At 43.3% G+C, this 17,104-nt stretch overlaps 1 protein-coding gene across 1 annotated transcript; it reads right to left on the minus strand.

Annotated features, from left to right (window-relative positions):
- Positions 1-772: 772 nt before the first annotated feature.
- LOC120944397 (probable serine/threonine-protein kinase DDB_G0277449) lies at positions 773-9,862 on the minus strand. The gene is made up of 9 exons (XM_040358456.1): positions 9,493-9,862; positions 7,494-7,861; positions 5,691-5,861; positions 4,977-5,065; positions 3,376-3,438; positions 2,638-2,776; positions 2,206-2,361; positions 1,378-1,506; positions 773-928 (listed from the first exon to the last, which is right to left on the minus strand). The coding sequence occupies exons 1-9, from the start codon at positions 9,860-9,862 to the stop codon at positions 773-775; spliced, it is 1,641 nt and encodes a 546-aa protein (XP_040214390.1).
- Positions 9,863-17,104: the final 7,242 nt, after the last annotated feature.

Consider the following 17,104-nt stretch of genomic DNA (forward strand, 5'->3'; position numbering starts at 1 on the left):
CCCCCTGCTAGCACAAATCCCCCCCAATCCCCTCTCCTAGCACAAACCCTGCTGCTAGCACAAATCCCCCTGCTAGCACAAATCCCCCTCCTCCTACGATGAGTGTTACCCCCCTTCACTGTGTATAGTTCCCCTAGCCTATAAGCTTCCCCCACCCAACTTACAGTTGGGAGACCAGGTAGAGGTGCGGGGTGGCACAACTAAAATCAGCACCCCCCTCCCACGGATCCAGCCATGGTGCCACCCGTCTGGCCGGTGTCATCCCTCTGGCGCGTGTCGGCACCCCCTTAGCAACACCATTGTCAATCGCAATGAGTGATGCACAAAGATGGTGATCTGCTGATATGGCAAACCACCACTATTTCCAATCTTCAAACCCAAAATAGACGGGGTTATCTAATACGATATAAGTCCAATATCATTCATGTCATCCAGCAATGTTTAATCACAATGAGTGATGCACAATGGTGGCAATCTGTTGTCAATCTTCAAACCCGAAAGAGCCAGGGTTATATTATACAATGTAAATCCAAAATGATGTCCAGCGATGTCGATCCACGTCGGGAGAGATGAAAATTACACTTCACATGTCTCAGGAGGCTGCAGGACCAGACTGAAAGCACAGGATTTTGTTCATGCGCACTTGGGGTCTTAGCTGGCTCACTAAGTCTAGTTGGCAATACCGGGGATCCGAAGACCAGCAAAAGATCGGCCCGGCGTAAGACAGTACAGGACTCTTGGCTTAGTGAGTGTTTCTTTAGATCTTATTCTTTCATTGCCTCTTCAGCATCTTTCTCCATTTCCTGCTTATGAAGCTGAAGCCATCAAACAATCTCTGGTGCTCATCTGCAATTCTCCTCTGTTTTCTTCCTCTGTAGTGAATCAGTTTCTTCACGTCAATTTGCTTATTTGTGTCTATTTCTGGGCACTGCAACAAGAAAATACATAAATCAGACCTATCATTCAATACATGACATACCAACCAGGAGATGCATTTTCAAATGTAACACTATACTACCTAATGTTACCATTATAACTGATATTTTGTTCCTCTATGAATTTATAATGATATTTTATAATAATAATTAGCAGTGGGGGTGCATGTGGAATATAGAAAATGTACAGATGATTGTGTTTTGCTTTTTTTTTAAGTTTATAATTATTATTCTGCAATTCCTGTATACAGCAGTGTTAATTTTGTCGACTAAAACAACAAACATTTTAGTCGACTAAATTAATACCAGAAGCCTTAAATGGGACTAAGACTAAAACTAAATCGAAATTTGCTGCCAAAATGAACACTACTATGCAGCTCCCTATAAAATGATCTCCTTGTATTTGCACACATTGTATTAATTGTACTTCCAATGGACTTACTTTTGGCATCCACAATGGTGAAGTAACCTTTCCTTCCTCCAACTTCTTCCAGTCAATAGATCTGAAGAAGGGGTGTTCTCGTAGTCTTTTCACTGCCCGCCAGCGATCTCCCGGATATTTTGCAAGAAGCTGTAATGAAAAAGATATGAAATTTAGCATACTAACTAAATTAGCCAGTTTATTGTCGGCTATTATTAAAAGAATTTGATTCAGAATGGCATATTTTAATTTCTTAGTGTAGTTTTAAATTAAGGTATGTCTGCTAGAAGCATCTAAGGCAGGGGTGTCGAACTCAATGTCATCGCAGGCCGCATCAACATTATGATTGCTCTCAAAAGGGCCGGTTGTATCTGTAAGATTAGATGTCCAGTGCATCCCCCCCTCCCCTTTACATTAGATGTCAAGAGCCCCCCTCCCCCCCCCCCACCATCAGAAGTTGAGTCCCCCACGCTCCCTTACATCACAGTGCACCCTTTCCTTATGCTGCTTCTGGGAAGAAGCTGGATGCATTGCTAGAAAGTAAGGGTCTGGAGTAGGACCAGAGGAGGGCTGGAGTTCTCGTGCAGCTGCAGGAGAGGTGTGAGGGCCACATTAAATGGCCTGGATGGCGGATTCGGCCCGCGGGCCTTGTGTTTGACACCTGTGATTTAAGGTAACATTCCTGAACCGGTCTAGGAGCTCCCCCAACAGCTCATGTTTTCAGGATGTCACATGGGTAGTTCAGATGTAATGCTGACCTCCTATGTGGTCAATATCTTGCCATCAAATCTGTATATAACACTTCCAGAAGTCATATACCCCCTATAATTCTAGACTATCTATACTTACTCGCTCAATAACATCTCGAAGGTCAGGGTCAATGTTCCTTGGATAGTAGTTCCTGGATCTGACTGATTCTGGATCTTCTCCCGTGGCCATTTCGAACAGGATGACACCAAGAGAATAATAGTCGGCCATAGCATCGTAGGGTTTATTATAGTAAACCTGATAAAAAAGAGAACAGAGAGTAAGGGTAACTATAAAATAAAGCACATGATCAGCCATACACAGAGCAGTAATAAAAGGTAAGAAATAATTGGTAGAAATGACAGGTCACAGTGTGGCCCCTGATGTTTTTTAGGCTTCTTGTCACAATCATTGTGACCCTGCTTCCTTCATCTCCAAAATTCTTGTTCTTTCATTCTAATGATATGGCTGATAAACATCATAATATAAAGAGGGATGTGATAAAGGGGAAAAAGAAGGGTGTTTTTTACTTACCTCTGGGGCCATATAGGCTTCAGTACCGGCACAGCTATACGCTTTCTTGGGTCCGAACATATCCACTTTAGAAAGGCCAAAGTCTGCTATTTTGACATGGCCAGAGCTGTCAAGCAGTATGTTCTCAGGTTTTAAGTCTCTGTAAAAGAAAAGGAGAGAGTTATATTTAAAATCAAATATTTAAAATCAAAGTTCACCCAATACTAATAGGTCAGTTTTAGATGGGTGCCAACGGGTTAGATCACCTACTAACTGTCTACACCACTTTATGAACTCAGTGTGGTCCTCGTGAGCTCAGTTCCCGGCTTACTGCACTTAAAGAAACCATGTCAAGTCCAAGTCTGTCATTCTGCAATGCTTTAACATCTTTATTGAAAACAAGGGAGCAAAAACACTCCATCGGCTGTCTTCCTCAGTCACATTTTGCCCTTCTAGTGGGACATGATTAAGTCCCACTAGGGGGCGATACGTATTAGAATGAGAAAGCCTGGGGAGTGTTTCTATCCAAATGTCTATAAGGGTCATTTCACACAGGCGGATTTCGTGATGATCCGCCCCTTGAACATCCGCTTGCTCAGCGGGGATCGCTCTGTTGAGGTTTAGCAGCAGGCGACAGAACTGGCAGAGGGCATCTCAACCCTTGTACACCCATCCACAACTAGAGTACCAGTGTTGGGTGGTGTTATCCTTTAATAAAGAATGTCAAATATGGAGACAAGGTCATGATGAAACGCTTACCTATGAATGATACCACGTCCGTGTAGATATTGTAGAGCACAAAGAAGTTCGGCAGTAATAAATCTGTAAAAAAAGAGAGAAGGTCAATTAATGTCACATTTCTCACAGAAATAAGTATATAAATGATTAATAGATGATTCCTTCCAATCTGTGCAAGTCATTGGATTTTACATCCTTGGCTTCTCGGCCTCTAGGGGGCAGACACACATCGCGTCACTTGGGTATAGGTACGCGTGCCCGGTGGCCACGATGTCCGCCGGGCTCGGGTACAGGTACGCGTGCCTAGCGGCCACGATGTCCGCCGGGCACACTCGATTGCCGGTGACACAGCCAAAAACGTGGATATGTGTGTGTGTAAACACATAGATACAAGTCCTGTCAGAGGAGATAGAGACCGATGGTGTGTTCCCAGTACAGAGAAACACCGATCAGTCTCCTCCCCTTGTGAGTCCCCTCCCCCTACAGTTAGAATCACTCCCTAGGACACACATTTAACACATTGATAGCCCCTAGCGTTAACCCCTTCCCTGCCAGTCACGTTTACACAGTCATCAATGCATTTTTATAGCACTGAACGCTGTATAAATGTGAATGGTCCCAAAATAGTGGCAAAAGTGTCCGATCTGTCTGCCGCAGTGTCGCAATCACGACAAAAATCGCAGATCGCCGCCATTACTAGTAAAATAATAATAATAAAAATACCATAATTCTATCCCCTATTTTGTAGACGCTATAACTTTTGCGTAAACCAATTAATATACGCTTATTGCGTTTTTTTTTACCAAAAATATGTAGAAGAAAAACGTGCCAAAATGCATATCACACTTGTGGTGCCAATGATTCTTAATGACATCTCAAACTCAGGTACCAGTTGCCTGAAAAAATGCACCAATATGTACATTGCAAAAGTGCATGAGGCTCACTGCCAAAAAAAGTTACTTTGGCACATTTGGCACAAGTAGGGCAGCCCATACAAGTGAATAGGCTGCCCTGTGCTGCTGCACAACAAACATGCAAAAAAAGTGCAAATAAACACTTTACATGGTACAGGTGTGAATGCATCCTTGGACAGTACAGTTGAACCTCGGATTACTAACATAATCTGTTCCAGAAGAATGCTCGTAATCCAAAGTACTCACATATCAATGCAAGTTTTCCCATTGAAGTCAATGGAAACTAAAATAATTAGTTCCACATTGACTTCAATAAGATGCAATACCGAATTCAGCCAGAGGTGGGGGGTGCCAGAGAGTGACAAAAATGGTCGAAAAGACCCTAGGACACTTTGACTCGCTTCCTGCGCCCCCATACCTCAGGCCAAATGAGGTACTGCAGGCCAATGTTCCGCTTTTCTCGGCTCCTTCCCCCTCCCCGTACCTCAGGCCAAATGAGGTACTGCAGGCCTATTTTCGGCTCAGCATGGCTTCTGCGCCCCGTACCTCAGGCCAAATAAGGTACTGCAGGCCTAATTAGCTTGAATTCTGCTCGTCTTGCGAGTCAACACTCGCAAACCGAGTCAGAATTTAAAAAAAAAGTTGCTTGCAAATCAAAACGTTTTCAAACCAAGTTACTCTTAAACCGAGGTTCTTTGTGAGCCATACCTTATTGTATCAGTTGATAATGGAGCAGTCTTGAGCAGGTCGAATAGTTCTCCTCCTTTCATGTACTCCATAACGAAAAAGAGATCCTCCTGTAAAAGATAGAGAGAAATGTATTGGTTTAGAGAGGTAAAGTGGATGTGGGGTTTGTGTTTTGTGAGAAATGCAGAAATATTGGGCTTATAACAAAGGACAGCATTGGATTTCTGACAGGATCAACAGTTCTTTTTGTTCTGCTCCTATTGAACAGGTATTGCAGAATGCTTTAGTTTGTATATTTAATAGACTAAGTGGGAAAATCAAGAGATGGTCACTGTTGGGTTTACATTCACTTTAAATCTAAGTTTACATTAAAGTCAGAATTCAATGCTTGGCAAGAACTTTAAATGTATGTTAAATATCTTTCCTCATTGGGAAAGCAATATACAGAGCCACATGACATGTTCTACCAGGCTGCCATTACAATGACTCTATCATGAGAGAAATACAGGGGGTATACCTGATCCCAGTCAGTGACAGCAAAGCCAAAATATAAGCAACACAGCCGGGGAGAACCAGAATTCCCAACATTCTACAATGGCAGCCTCTGTGAAGCTGGACCATCTCTAATGTTTTTTTTTGGTTTGGGAATTTGTTTCTAGGTCTGTACTAGACTTGGAGATCAAATGGATAATATGGATGGATGTGATGAGTGATTGATAGGAATGTGACACTTACTTCTGATTGGAAGGTTCCATAGGCGTGTGTACAAAAAGGACTCTCTCCAACATTTTCAAGTATTTGTCTCTCTGTAAGTACACATTTAGGATCTTCATTCAATAATTTCCTTTTCTTCACCACCTTGACTGCCAGTTTCTGGCCTGTGGCAGGATGGGATGCCAGGGCGACCTAAAAAAAAAAAAAAAAAACACAGGACACAAATGATTAGATATAATTCAGCACCAGGTTCTGAAAAGGTTACCTCTGGGTCCCCAGCAGCAACCCCCAGCCTGGCTACAATTGTTAGTCTTAGTTTAAAAACACAAGTTTATAGAGAATGAACTCAGCAGGCCTTTAGCAAGTTGTAAGTGGTTTTGACTGTTAGTCACTACCTTCTGTTAGTGAATGTGGATAGCTTTAAATAGGCTTTTAGCAGGCTGCAGTAGGCTTTTAGCAAACTTAGAGAAAACTACAGCCAGCACTCACTCCTAAGCCTCGTACACACGCTCGGTTTTCTCGGCAAGAACCAGCAAGAAAACTGCTGGCAGAGTTTTCTTGCCGACTATACCGAGCGTGTGTACGAGGTTTTGAGGTTTCTCATCAAGAAAACTGCCCAGAATCTCGACGAGAAAAATAGAGAACCTGCTCTCTATTTTCTCGTTGTGATTCTCGGCAGTGTTTTCCTTCTGAGAAACCCGAGCGTCTGTATACTTACCTGTTGCCGTGGAAACCCGCGCATGCTTGAAATGACTTTGACGCATGCGCGTTAGCTTCCAAGGTATAGGTAGGGTGTAGCAAGATGGCGGCAACTGCATCAAATGTGACGAGCGCATGCTCGTCATAGTCGATGACGTCACCACGTTCGTACCATTCAAAAGACCTGCGGTTCTTTTGAATGGAGTGTCTGTACACTCGGCCGGCAAGAGATTCTTGCCAAGAATCTCATCAGGAAAAATAAAGTTTTTTTCCTGACGAGATTCTGGGCCGTGTGTACAGGGCTTCAGTCTGTATTCAGTGTTTGTATATTGGGGCTAAAGCTCCGAAGCCAATCTCTATACAATCTGCTAAATACAGTTTAAATACACATTAGCTTATTGCCTTATCTATTAACGGATTTGTAATTGTGCCGAGCTGCTTTTTGTGTATTATGCCCCCGACAGACACCATTAACATGACTTTAGTATGGGCATAGCAGAAGGGGTTGTAGGGATCACAATGGCAACCCCTGCAGCCTCTCTTATCACATCCTCCATAAAGTCCAGCTCCGATCTTCCCAAGGGCCCCACAGCCACACTCCAGTACTGGGCTTCCACTTTGCCTTCCATGGTCCACACCCCTCCGTTCTCATTGGCTGGGGACAAGCTGTGAGCCATTTCCTGAATGGAGAGGAGCACAGGGGGAGAACAGCCCAGGGGCCAGGTCAACTTTTGCATCGGAGCCCACAAGCTTCAAGCTACGCCTCTGGACTTTAGGCTAGAGATTCACTCCACTCGCTTTGCATTCATTTAACACACACTAAGCACATTTGAGATGATGTGTGTTGCCATTTTTTTTAACAATGATGTAAAATAACTTTATTGTACCTTCCTTGAAGCACATTTAATTAAATGCATTATGTTCCATTTTCATTGAGCGCACACTAACACATCACACTGGTGTAAACTCGTCTTATTGGAAATAATTGATTTCAGTTTGTCATTGAGTAACGCAGCTCAGCACATGTAATGTAAATGGGAAGTAGTAAGGAATACAGTGGTGTGACCTCCATCGACAGCCTACTGTTTGCCCACTGACACAATATTGATAACTTTGATTACTTACTTTTCCGTAACTACCCTGACCAAGTATTTTATGAAAGATGAAGCTATCAAGGTTAAAGTTGGCTGGTGGTCCTTGTCCTGCGGTGGTGCCGGGCACATCCCTGGCTGCCTTGTTGACTGGCTCGCTGACAAGCTCATTGACTGGCTCGCTGACGGCCTGGTTAACATGTTCACTGACAACCTGGTTGATTGTCTCGCTGACTGTCTCGCTGACTGTCTCGCTGACTGTCTCACTGACTGTCTCACTGACTGTCTCGCTTTCTGCCTCGTTGACTGTCTCGCTGTCTGCCTCGTTGACTGTCTCGCTGTCTGCCTCGTTGACTGTCTCGCTGACTGCTTTGTTGACTGTCTCGTTGACCATCTCACTGACTACAAGATAAATAGAAATCATGGTATTACCTTACAGAAATAGAATTCCTGCTACACAAAACATTAAATTACAATGGTAGAAAACACATGGAAAGGAGATATGTTTACTACGACTCCAAGGTGCTAAGTAGTTTGGTCAAATAAATAATTTCTATATTTTCCATATAATATAGCAAATCTTCATTTTTAAAGTGCAGGTCCACTTTAGGTAATCCTTAGGTCCAAAAATGCGCGATTTACCTAGGGTTGCCACATGTACGGGATTCACCCGGACAGTCTGGGTTATGAATCATGTGTCCGGGTTTCAGGTGGACTGAAACCCGGACACATTATTTAGACTGGGCTGTGGCTCCCTAAGTAACCAAGATAGTCACAAACAAATCTGTTGCCTTCCAGGAGCTGCAGGAGGCTGTCTGGGAGCAGGTTTGGCATCACTGGGGGGCAGGGTGATGATGTAAGCAAAAGCAATTTGGCCACACCCACATTTTGCTGTGGCACGCAATGCACACCACATTACTACTCTCCTTGGGGCACCCAAAGTGTTTGGGTTTGGCTTGAAAAAAAGGTGGCAACCCTAGATTTACCATGTATGGGAAATTGTCATGGCAGCAAAAGTGTTAAAGGAATATCATCATATCAGGGAGAACTGCAGGGGTGGTCATACACAGTCATATGCCTGATCCAATATAGGAGGACAGATCTATCTATAGCTGCAGCTCACCCAAACTCATTTATTCAGCTGAGAATGGCATTCATTCACCCAAGTTGGGGGGTCCCACTCTAAAGCTATTGGCAGGGAACAGGCTTTTCTACTCACACTGTGGCTGTTTTCTAACAAAAACACGCTCTAAGGGCTCATTTATAACAGAAAGTGGATATTACAGTGTACCCCTGCACTGGCCTAACTCTCATTTTTATTCCCGATAAAATACCTAAACAGTGACATTTGTGTTACCGTATATACTCGAGTATAAGCTGACCTGAATATAAGCCGAGGCACCTCATTTAACCACAAAAAACTGGCAAAACGTATTGACTCGAGTATAAGCCTAGGGTGTCCATCTGCATGCCTCACTGTGCCCATGCCTCACTGTGTCCGTGCCTCACTGTGCCCGTGCCTCACTGTGTCCATGACTAGACTTACGTTTAACATGGTAGTATTTAGAAGGGGTGCCCGGCTTTGAAAAATCGGTGGTCCCCTAGACAGCAAACTTTGTACACTTATAGAGGAGAACTGGAGCTACATGTGTGCTAGGTTTTGGGTCCAGGGGACCTATGGCCGGCCGGTACCGGGTCCTCAAATTTACCAGAGAAATTACCGTTTAACATGGGAGTCTATGGAAGGGGTGCCCGAATTTGAAAAATCGGTGCTCCCCGGCCGTAGGTCCCCCGGACAACAATCTTTGCACACTGATAGAGAAAGAGTGAGGCTATATGTGTGCCGAGTTTGGGGTCCAGGGGAGCTACGGCCGGCCAGTACCGGGTCCCCAAATCCGAGAGATCAGGTGCAAGAAGGTGACTCGAGTATAAGCCAAGGGGGGCATTTTCAGCACAAAAAAATGGGCTGAAAAACTCGGCTTATACTCGAGTATATACAGTATATTTTATGCAATTGTTCTCATCATTCTTACTTGTTTCATCTGCGATGGTCATCTGTTTCAGGGAAAAAGTTTCAGGGATAATTGCATCTGATGCTGGTCTCTTGGGCAATACGGCAGTACATATCATGCCCAGTATTGTTTTGAACGAACTCCTTGCAGCATCAAATCTTCCCTTTTTTGTCATCCTTTCTTCATCAGCTGATTGATCATCCACAGAAGGTCCCCCTAGGAAGGTCTTCCAAGTAACCTCCTCCCTCCTCTTATATGGATGATATCTGAAATTTCGTTTTTGCCTTTTTGCCTTGGCATTCTCCCCTCTGGAACTCACTCCGGGATTCCTCCCTTCATCAGAGTTCCCATGTTGGTTTTCCCCATTGCTGGGGTGTTGAGATGTCTCCATCTCTAACCCACTATGTAATAAAGTGGGCTTATTCAAATCCTTCACAGAATTTTTTTCTCGGATAAATTTCCAAGTAATCTCATCCCTGATCTTATATGGGTGAAATCTGAAAGTTTGGTTTCTCCTTTGCCACTTCATTATAATAAATTACAATGAAAACGCACAGAGCACTAGAAAAGCGATGTGATCACAACCTCTAGCAAATCCAAACTGGCTAGATGCTCCTGCAGGAGCTCTATTTATTGGCCAGCTGTGCTGTGAGGTAGTTGTGCGCTATGACATCATCGTTGCTAGGATACCAGGGCTTCTGAGCTCAGCTTCCGTTTGTTTTTGTTTTTTTCAAGAATACCAACTTCGTTGCTAGGATACCATCAGGGCTTCTGAGCTCAGCTTCCGTTTGTTTTTGTTTTTTTCAAGAATACCAACTGCCAGTGCCTTCCCTCAGCCAATCAGCAATCGGATTCAAATCTCAACTCCAACTGCCAATATCCACAGTTTTTTTCAAATTTTCTAAATAAGAGAGCTTAATATTCACTATGTATGTATGGAATCCAATACATGGATAAATCTGTGGAGCACCTAATACACAGATGAGGCTTATAAAAGCCTGCTTTTGGGGTCATTTCCAATGACATAGACAGGTGTCCATAGGGCTGCTCAAAACACATTGAGATAAATCAGTAAACAGGGTTTTTTTGCTGACCCTGGATTTTTCTGACATTTGTTGTTTTCAAGTTTAAATCATTATTTTTTGCTAGAAAATTACTGAGAACCCCCCAAACATTTTATATATATATATATATATATTAGTGCTGTCAAGCGATTAAAATTTCTAATCGCGATTAATCGCATTAATGTCATAGTTAACTCACGATTAATCGCGCGATTAAGGAGGTTCACCCTTTAAAACATTTTTTTTTTTGTTTTCTTATTTTTTTTTTTTTTTTTTATAATATTAAATTGTTTTTTTTTTTTTACATTTTGATCACTCTTATTGCTGTCACAAGGAATGTAAACATCCCTTGTGACAGCAATAGGTGGTGACAGGTACTCTTTATGGAGGGATCGGGGTCTAAAAGACCTCCGAGCCCTCCTTTGCACTTCAAAGTATTCAGATCGCCGAAAACGGTGATTCTGAATACTGTGTACTTTTTTAAATCCGGCGCCATTGGCAGCCGAGAAACCCGGAAGTGACGTCATGACGCCGCTTCCGTGGTTTGAATGCGGAGACTGAATCAAAGCCGTTTACGGCTTAGTGTCAGTCTCCGCCTGGACACAGAACGCGGCGGATGGAGGATCGGGTCTCCCGGTGGGACGGGAGGCCCGGTCAGAGCTGCGAAAGGCGGCGGGAGGGGGTCTCCCGCTCCTCCGGCATAACAACCGAGCGGCTTTTAGCCGCATCGGTTGTTATGTTTGGATAGCCGATCGCCCGCTCTAAACAACGGTACCGGGATGATGCCTGCGGCTGCAGGCATCATCTCGGTATAACCCCCGAACGCCGCCTCATTAATCGCGCGATAAAAACATTTACGGCGTTAACATGGGTTTGTGTTAACGCCGTTAATAACGCGTTTAACTGACAGCACTAATATATATATATATATATATTGCAGAGACTATAGAGAATGTGAGGAAAAGTGGATTAGGCTGTCTTAAGGCTCCCCTTTTCCTTATGGGATTCTTGGCAGGAGCAGTTTCAAGGCCCCCCTGTTTGTTCAGTTAGGTGGGAAAGCCCATTATTTTGTCAGTTCAGCTAGTTGCTAGGGGAAAATTCTGAGGCTAGGATAGGTCAATAGGTCAGTTGAGCAGGAAAGCTGGGGATTGGTCTAGTTATCTAGTTGCTGGGGGAAACTTTGGGGTCCCTGAGGTTCGTGATAGGTCAATAAGGGTCATCTGACCTTTGGAAGCTTCTAGAACAGTGGTCTCAAAGTACCGGCCCGCAGGCCATTTGCGGCCCGCGGACCAGTTATAAATGGCCCGCAGGCAGGGTGGAAGTGAGGGGAGCAAAAAAAAAAAAAAAAAAAAATTTTTTTTTTTTTGAGCTGGCGCCATCTGGTGGTGAGCCGTTGGTATTACAAGTTATTACCACCAGATTTGAGCTGGCGCCATCTGGTGGTGGCCGTTGGTATTGCAAGTTAAGCATTACAAGTTAAAGCGGTGGTTCACCCTTAGAGGGCACTTTTTCCCCTTAGATTAATGCTCGTTTTTACTAGGGGAATCGGCTATTTGTTTTAAAATATGAGCATTACTTACCCGTTTACGAGATGCATCCTCTCCGTCGCTTCAGGGTATGGGCTGCGGGAATGGGCGTTCCTTCTTGATTGACAGTCTTCCGAGAGGCTTCCGACGGTCGCATCCATCGCGTCAGGATTTTCCGAAAGAAGCCGAACGTCGGTGCGCAGGCGCAGTATAGAGCCACACCGACGTTCGGCTTCTTTCGGCTACGAGTGACGCGATGGATGCGACCGTCGGAAGCCTCTCGGAAGACTGTCAATCAAGAAGGAACGCCCGCTCCCGAAGACCCATACCCGGAAGCGACGGAAGAAGATGCATCTCGAAAACGGGTAAGTACTGCTCATATTTTAATACAAATAGCCGATTCCCCTAGACCGAACGAGCAGGAATCTAAGGGGAAAAGGGGAAAATTGTAATAAATGGGTGAACTCCCGCTTTAAACAGCAATTCTAATGTCATTGTACACTATTTTCACTGCCATATTCTTCCCTCTAATTAGAACCCCCAAACATTATATATATTTTTTATCCTAACACCCTAGAGAATAAAATAGCGATTGTTGCAATACTTTCTGTTACAAGCGCACTCTTTTGGGAAAAAATTACACTTTTTTTAATTAAAAAATAAGACAACAGTAAAGTTATCCCCATTTTTTTTAATATTATGAAAGATAATGTTATGCCGAGTAAATTCATACCCAACATGTCACGCTTCAAAATTGTGTCCGCTTGTGGAATGCCGACAAACTTTTTTACCCTTTAAAATCTTCATAGGCGACGTTTAAAAAAATCTACAGGTTGCATGTTTTAAGTTACAGAGGAGCTAGAATTATTGCTCTCACTCTACCAATCGCGGCGATACCTCACATGTGTGGTTTGAACACCGTTTACATATGCGGGCGCTGCTCACGTATGTGTTCGCTTCTGCGCGCAAGCTCGTCGGGACAGGGCGCGTTTTCTGGCTCCTAACTTTTTTAGCTGGCTCCTAGATTCCAAGCAAATTTGTCAAACCCTGACTTACACCAGTGCTGGTGGTAATAATGCGCTCGCTGACACCAGTGCTGGTGGTAATAATGCGCTCGCTGACACCAGTGCCGTGGGTTAATAATGTGTTCGCTGACACCAGTACTGTTGTTTTTGAAGTTCGAAAGTTTGCATGCGGCCCCCCATGGCATATGAAAACTTGTCTTGTGGCCCTCAGGTAATTTGAGTTTGAGACCCCTGTTCTAGAAGCTTAGGGGGTCCCTATTTAAGGGGCTAGTTCAGGAGGTCCGGGGGCCAGCCGCCCCCCCTTCCCTTTGTCGCGGCTACACTATGTGGTAAGGTCCACTTTGTCAATATGGCAAAGGGGGATCGTTTTTGAATATTTAAAGGCAATTTCCTTTCATCTTGAGTCTTAGTGGCTGAGCTGTGGTTTACTTTGAATATCTGGTTGAGTTAATATAAATTATTTGATTAAGATTGTTTTAATGGTTATGTTTTAAATAAAAAGAAATAAAACCAATAGTAGATGCTGTGATCAAATTTTGTCCCCAAAAAATAAATAAAAAAATTATATATATATATATATATATATATATATATATATATATATATATATATATACAAATATTATTTAAATAAAGTAAGTTTAATTTGAAAATTAATTGTGTGTCTTGATTTATTTGGTATGTCCAGGCATCCTGCCTAAAATCCCATAAAATAGCAGTATGTCGCACTGTCTTTGCTTTAACCACATTAATACAGGGCACTTTGACCCCTTTCCTGCCCAAGTTATTTTTCAGCTTTCACAGCTTTCGCTATAGTGGCTAAAAAATAGGGGATAGATTTATAGCATTTTTATTATTTGTTTATTTTTTACTAGTAATGACGTTGATCTGCGATTTTTATTGTGACTGCAATATTGCGGCGACACATCGAACACTTTTAACACATTTTTGGGACCATTCACATTTATACAGCGATCCGTGCTGTATAAATATGATTGGCAGGGAAGGGGTTAACACTAGGGGGTGATCAAGGGGTTAAATATATTCCCTAGGGAGTGACTAACTGTGGGGGGAGGGGACTGACTGGGGGATGTGACAGATCGGTGTCCCTATGTACAAGGGATACACCATCAGTCTCCTCTTCCTGACAGGATTTGTTTACACACATAGATCCACGGTCCTGCTCAGTTACTGCGCAATCACGGGTGCCCAGCGGACATTGCGGCCTCCGGGCACACGCATCACGGCACCAGAGACGCGGCGCACGTGCCCCCTAGTGGTTCGGGAAGGCGAAGATGTCATATAACATCCGCCCAGAACGAGAGCCTCATCATCCCGACGTCATAGTGGTTAATGAATTTAGAAAAAACGCAAAACAGTAAAGTTAGCCCAATTTTTATGTATAATGTGAAAGATTACTTTTTTAACCACTTAAGACCCGGACCTTTAGGCAGCTAAAGGACCCGGCCAGGTTTTGCAATTCAGCACTGCGTCGCTTTAACAGACAATTGCACGGTCGTGCGACGTGGCTCCATGACTTAGTCACGTGACAAGTGACGTAACGCGTGGGGGAGGAGCCTATGTGACGGGACATTCGATCCTAATGAGGAGACCATCAAACTGAGCGGCAACCTTATCTAACATGAGCCTGTGTTCAACAGAGGATCGTGAGTGCATACAACATCGGTGTAGTCCCTGTCCCCTTTCCTTGTTCCTCACAATATTGCACTAGGAGGCTTGTCCTCTTTCACATGTCGCTGGAGCGATTCTAACATATTTGGTTGGCTTGATCCCTGGAAGCAGTGATCTCAATCTAAAGCAGTGAAAGGGAAGCACTGGCTGCTTGCAGGACTCCCTATGTGAATTGGCTTTTTTCCATTTAACCCTGTGTGGACTCACTGATTACCTTTGTGTGATTTTATTTATTTTATTTTATTTGTATTATCACCAGCTATTTGTACTCTCAATAGCTATTGTATCTATCACTGTTACTAGCAGAGGCTGTCAATTATACTCATATTAGTTGATATAGCGCTATCACATTTTTATTATTCCTAATTGGTTTGGTTCACCGCTAGATACGCAGCTTTTATCATTTATTGATTTTTGTTTGAGTATTTTCACTTGTAATTGTTTCACATAGTAGCGCTGTAGTACCACAATTTTGCATCCCAAACAAAATTGCCGTCCTTTTTTCCCCACAAATAGAGCTTTCTTTTGGTGGTATTTGATCACCTCTGCGGTTTTTATTTTTTGCGCTATAAACAAAAATTGAGCGACAATTTTGAAAAAAATTCAATATTTTTTACTTTTTGCTATAATAAATATCCCCCAAAAATATATATAAAAAAAATGTTTTCCTCAGTTTAGGCCAATACGTATTCTTCTACCTATTTTTGGTAAAAAAAATCGCAATAAGCGTTTATCGGTTGGTTTGCGCAAAATTTATAGCGGATAGTTTTATTGCATACTAATGGCGGCGATCATCGATTTTTTTTTTCATGACTGCGACATTATGGTGGACACTTCGGACAATTTTGACACATTTTTGGGACCATTGTCATTTTCACAGTAAACAATGCATTTTAAATGCATTTTTTGCTGTGAAAATGACAATTGCAGTTTGGGAGTTAACCACAAGGGGGGCGCTGATGGGGTTATGTGTGACCTCATGTGTGTTTACAACTGTAGGGGGGTGTGGCTGTAGGTGTGACGTCATTGATTGTGTATCCATATAAAAGGGATCACACAATCGATGACGCCGCCACAGTAAAGAACGGGGTAGCTGTGTTTACATACAGCTCTCCCCGTTCTTCAGCTCCGGGGACCGATCGCGGGACTCCAGCGGCGATCGGGTCCGCGGGTCCCGGTCACGGAGCTTCGGCCCACAGCTGGGTACTAGCACAGGACATACCTATACGTGCATGTGCCCAGCCATGCCATTCTGCCGACCTAAATGTTGAGGAGGCGGACCTTAAGTGGTTAAATAGATACCAAACATGTCAAAATGCGTATGCTCGTGGAATGGCGACAAACTACGGTACTTAAAAATCTCAATAGACGACATTTTAAAATGTTTTACAGGTTACCTGTTTAGAGTTACAGAAGAGGTCTTTTGCTATAATTATTGTTCTTGCTCTAACGATCGTGGCGATGCCTCACACGTTTGGTTTGAACACCGTTTACATATGCGGGTGCATTCGCTTCTGTGCATGAACACGGAGGTGTGGGATGCTTTAAATTATTAAATTTTTCTTATTTTACTCTTTTTTTTCTTTTTTCACACTGTTCCTTTATTTATTTAAATTTTTTGATAACTTTTATTTCTATTACAAGGAATGTAAACATATCTTGTAATAGAAATAAGCATGACAGGCCCTCTTTATTGAAAGATCTGGAGTCAAAAAGACCCCAGATCTCTCATTTACCTTTAAAAGAAAAATAAATTTTCACTGCCACCATGGTCGCTTTGGTCCTTCGAGGGCATAGAGCCAAGTGAAGGCCATCTTGCCCTCACTTGACTTCCTCCCCAGCTATTGTTCAGACGGGATCGCTTCCGGGTTTACGACAGCTCCGGTAAACCCGGAAAATGAACGGTAAGCGGCAGGAGGAGGGCACCTCTCCCGCCTCTATAAAAGTGATCCCATGGCGAATTCGCTGCTGGGACCACTTTTATCGGAAAGCCGGCCACCTGCTGTAAATAAAGATACCCGGGTTATGGCAGCTAGCTACTTGACGTATATTTACAATTAGGTGTCTCATTTGTAATCTCTGTGCTATCACTATCAGTGACCACCACTGGCATGGGTGTCCGCAGGTAGGGGCAAGGGGGGTCAAGTGTCGTCCCCCCAGCAGGGCTGGTGCTACCTAAAGGCAAGTGTGCATATCAATGGGGGGCACCGTGCTGCATGTCCCAGGACCATCACATACACAACATGTAGTGATGGTGTTTGCACTTATATAAAAGGAAAAACGGTATTTATAGTTTTTATTTTATTTTTCTATACAAAAATGTTTTG

The sequence above is a fragment of the Rana temporaria genome, chromosome 6, assembly GCF_905171775.1.
Source record: "Rana temporaria chromosome 6, aRanTem1.1, whole genome shotgun sequence".
In the NCBI taxonomy this organism is placed as follows: Eukaryota; Metazoa; Chordata; class Amphibia; order Anura; family Ranidae; genus Rana; species Rana temporaria.

What these genes read in the sequence shown, in the direction of transcription:
- LOC120944397 (XM_040358456.1), bottom strand. Translation starts at nt 9,862, where the DNA reads ATGGAGACATCTCAACACCCCAGCAATGGGGAAAACCAACATGGGAAC. An exon ending in ATGGAACCTTCCAATCAGAA is followed by an intron (nt 5,066 to 5,690) that starts GTAAGTGTCACA and finishes TATCTTTTACAG; the next exon opens with GAGGATCTCTTTTTCGTTAT. An exon ending in TTCGAGATGTTATTGAGCGA is followed by an intron (nt 1,507 to 2,205) that starts GTAAGTATAGAT and finishes TTTTCATTACAG; the next exon opens with CTTCTTGCAAAATATCCGGG.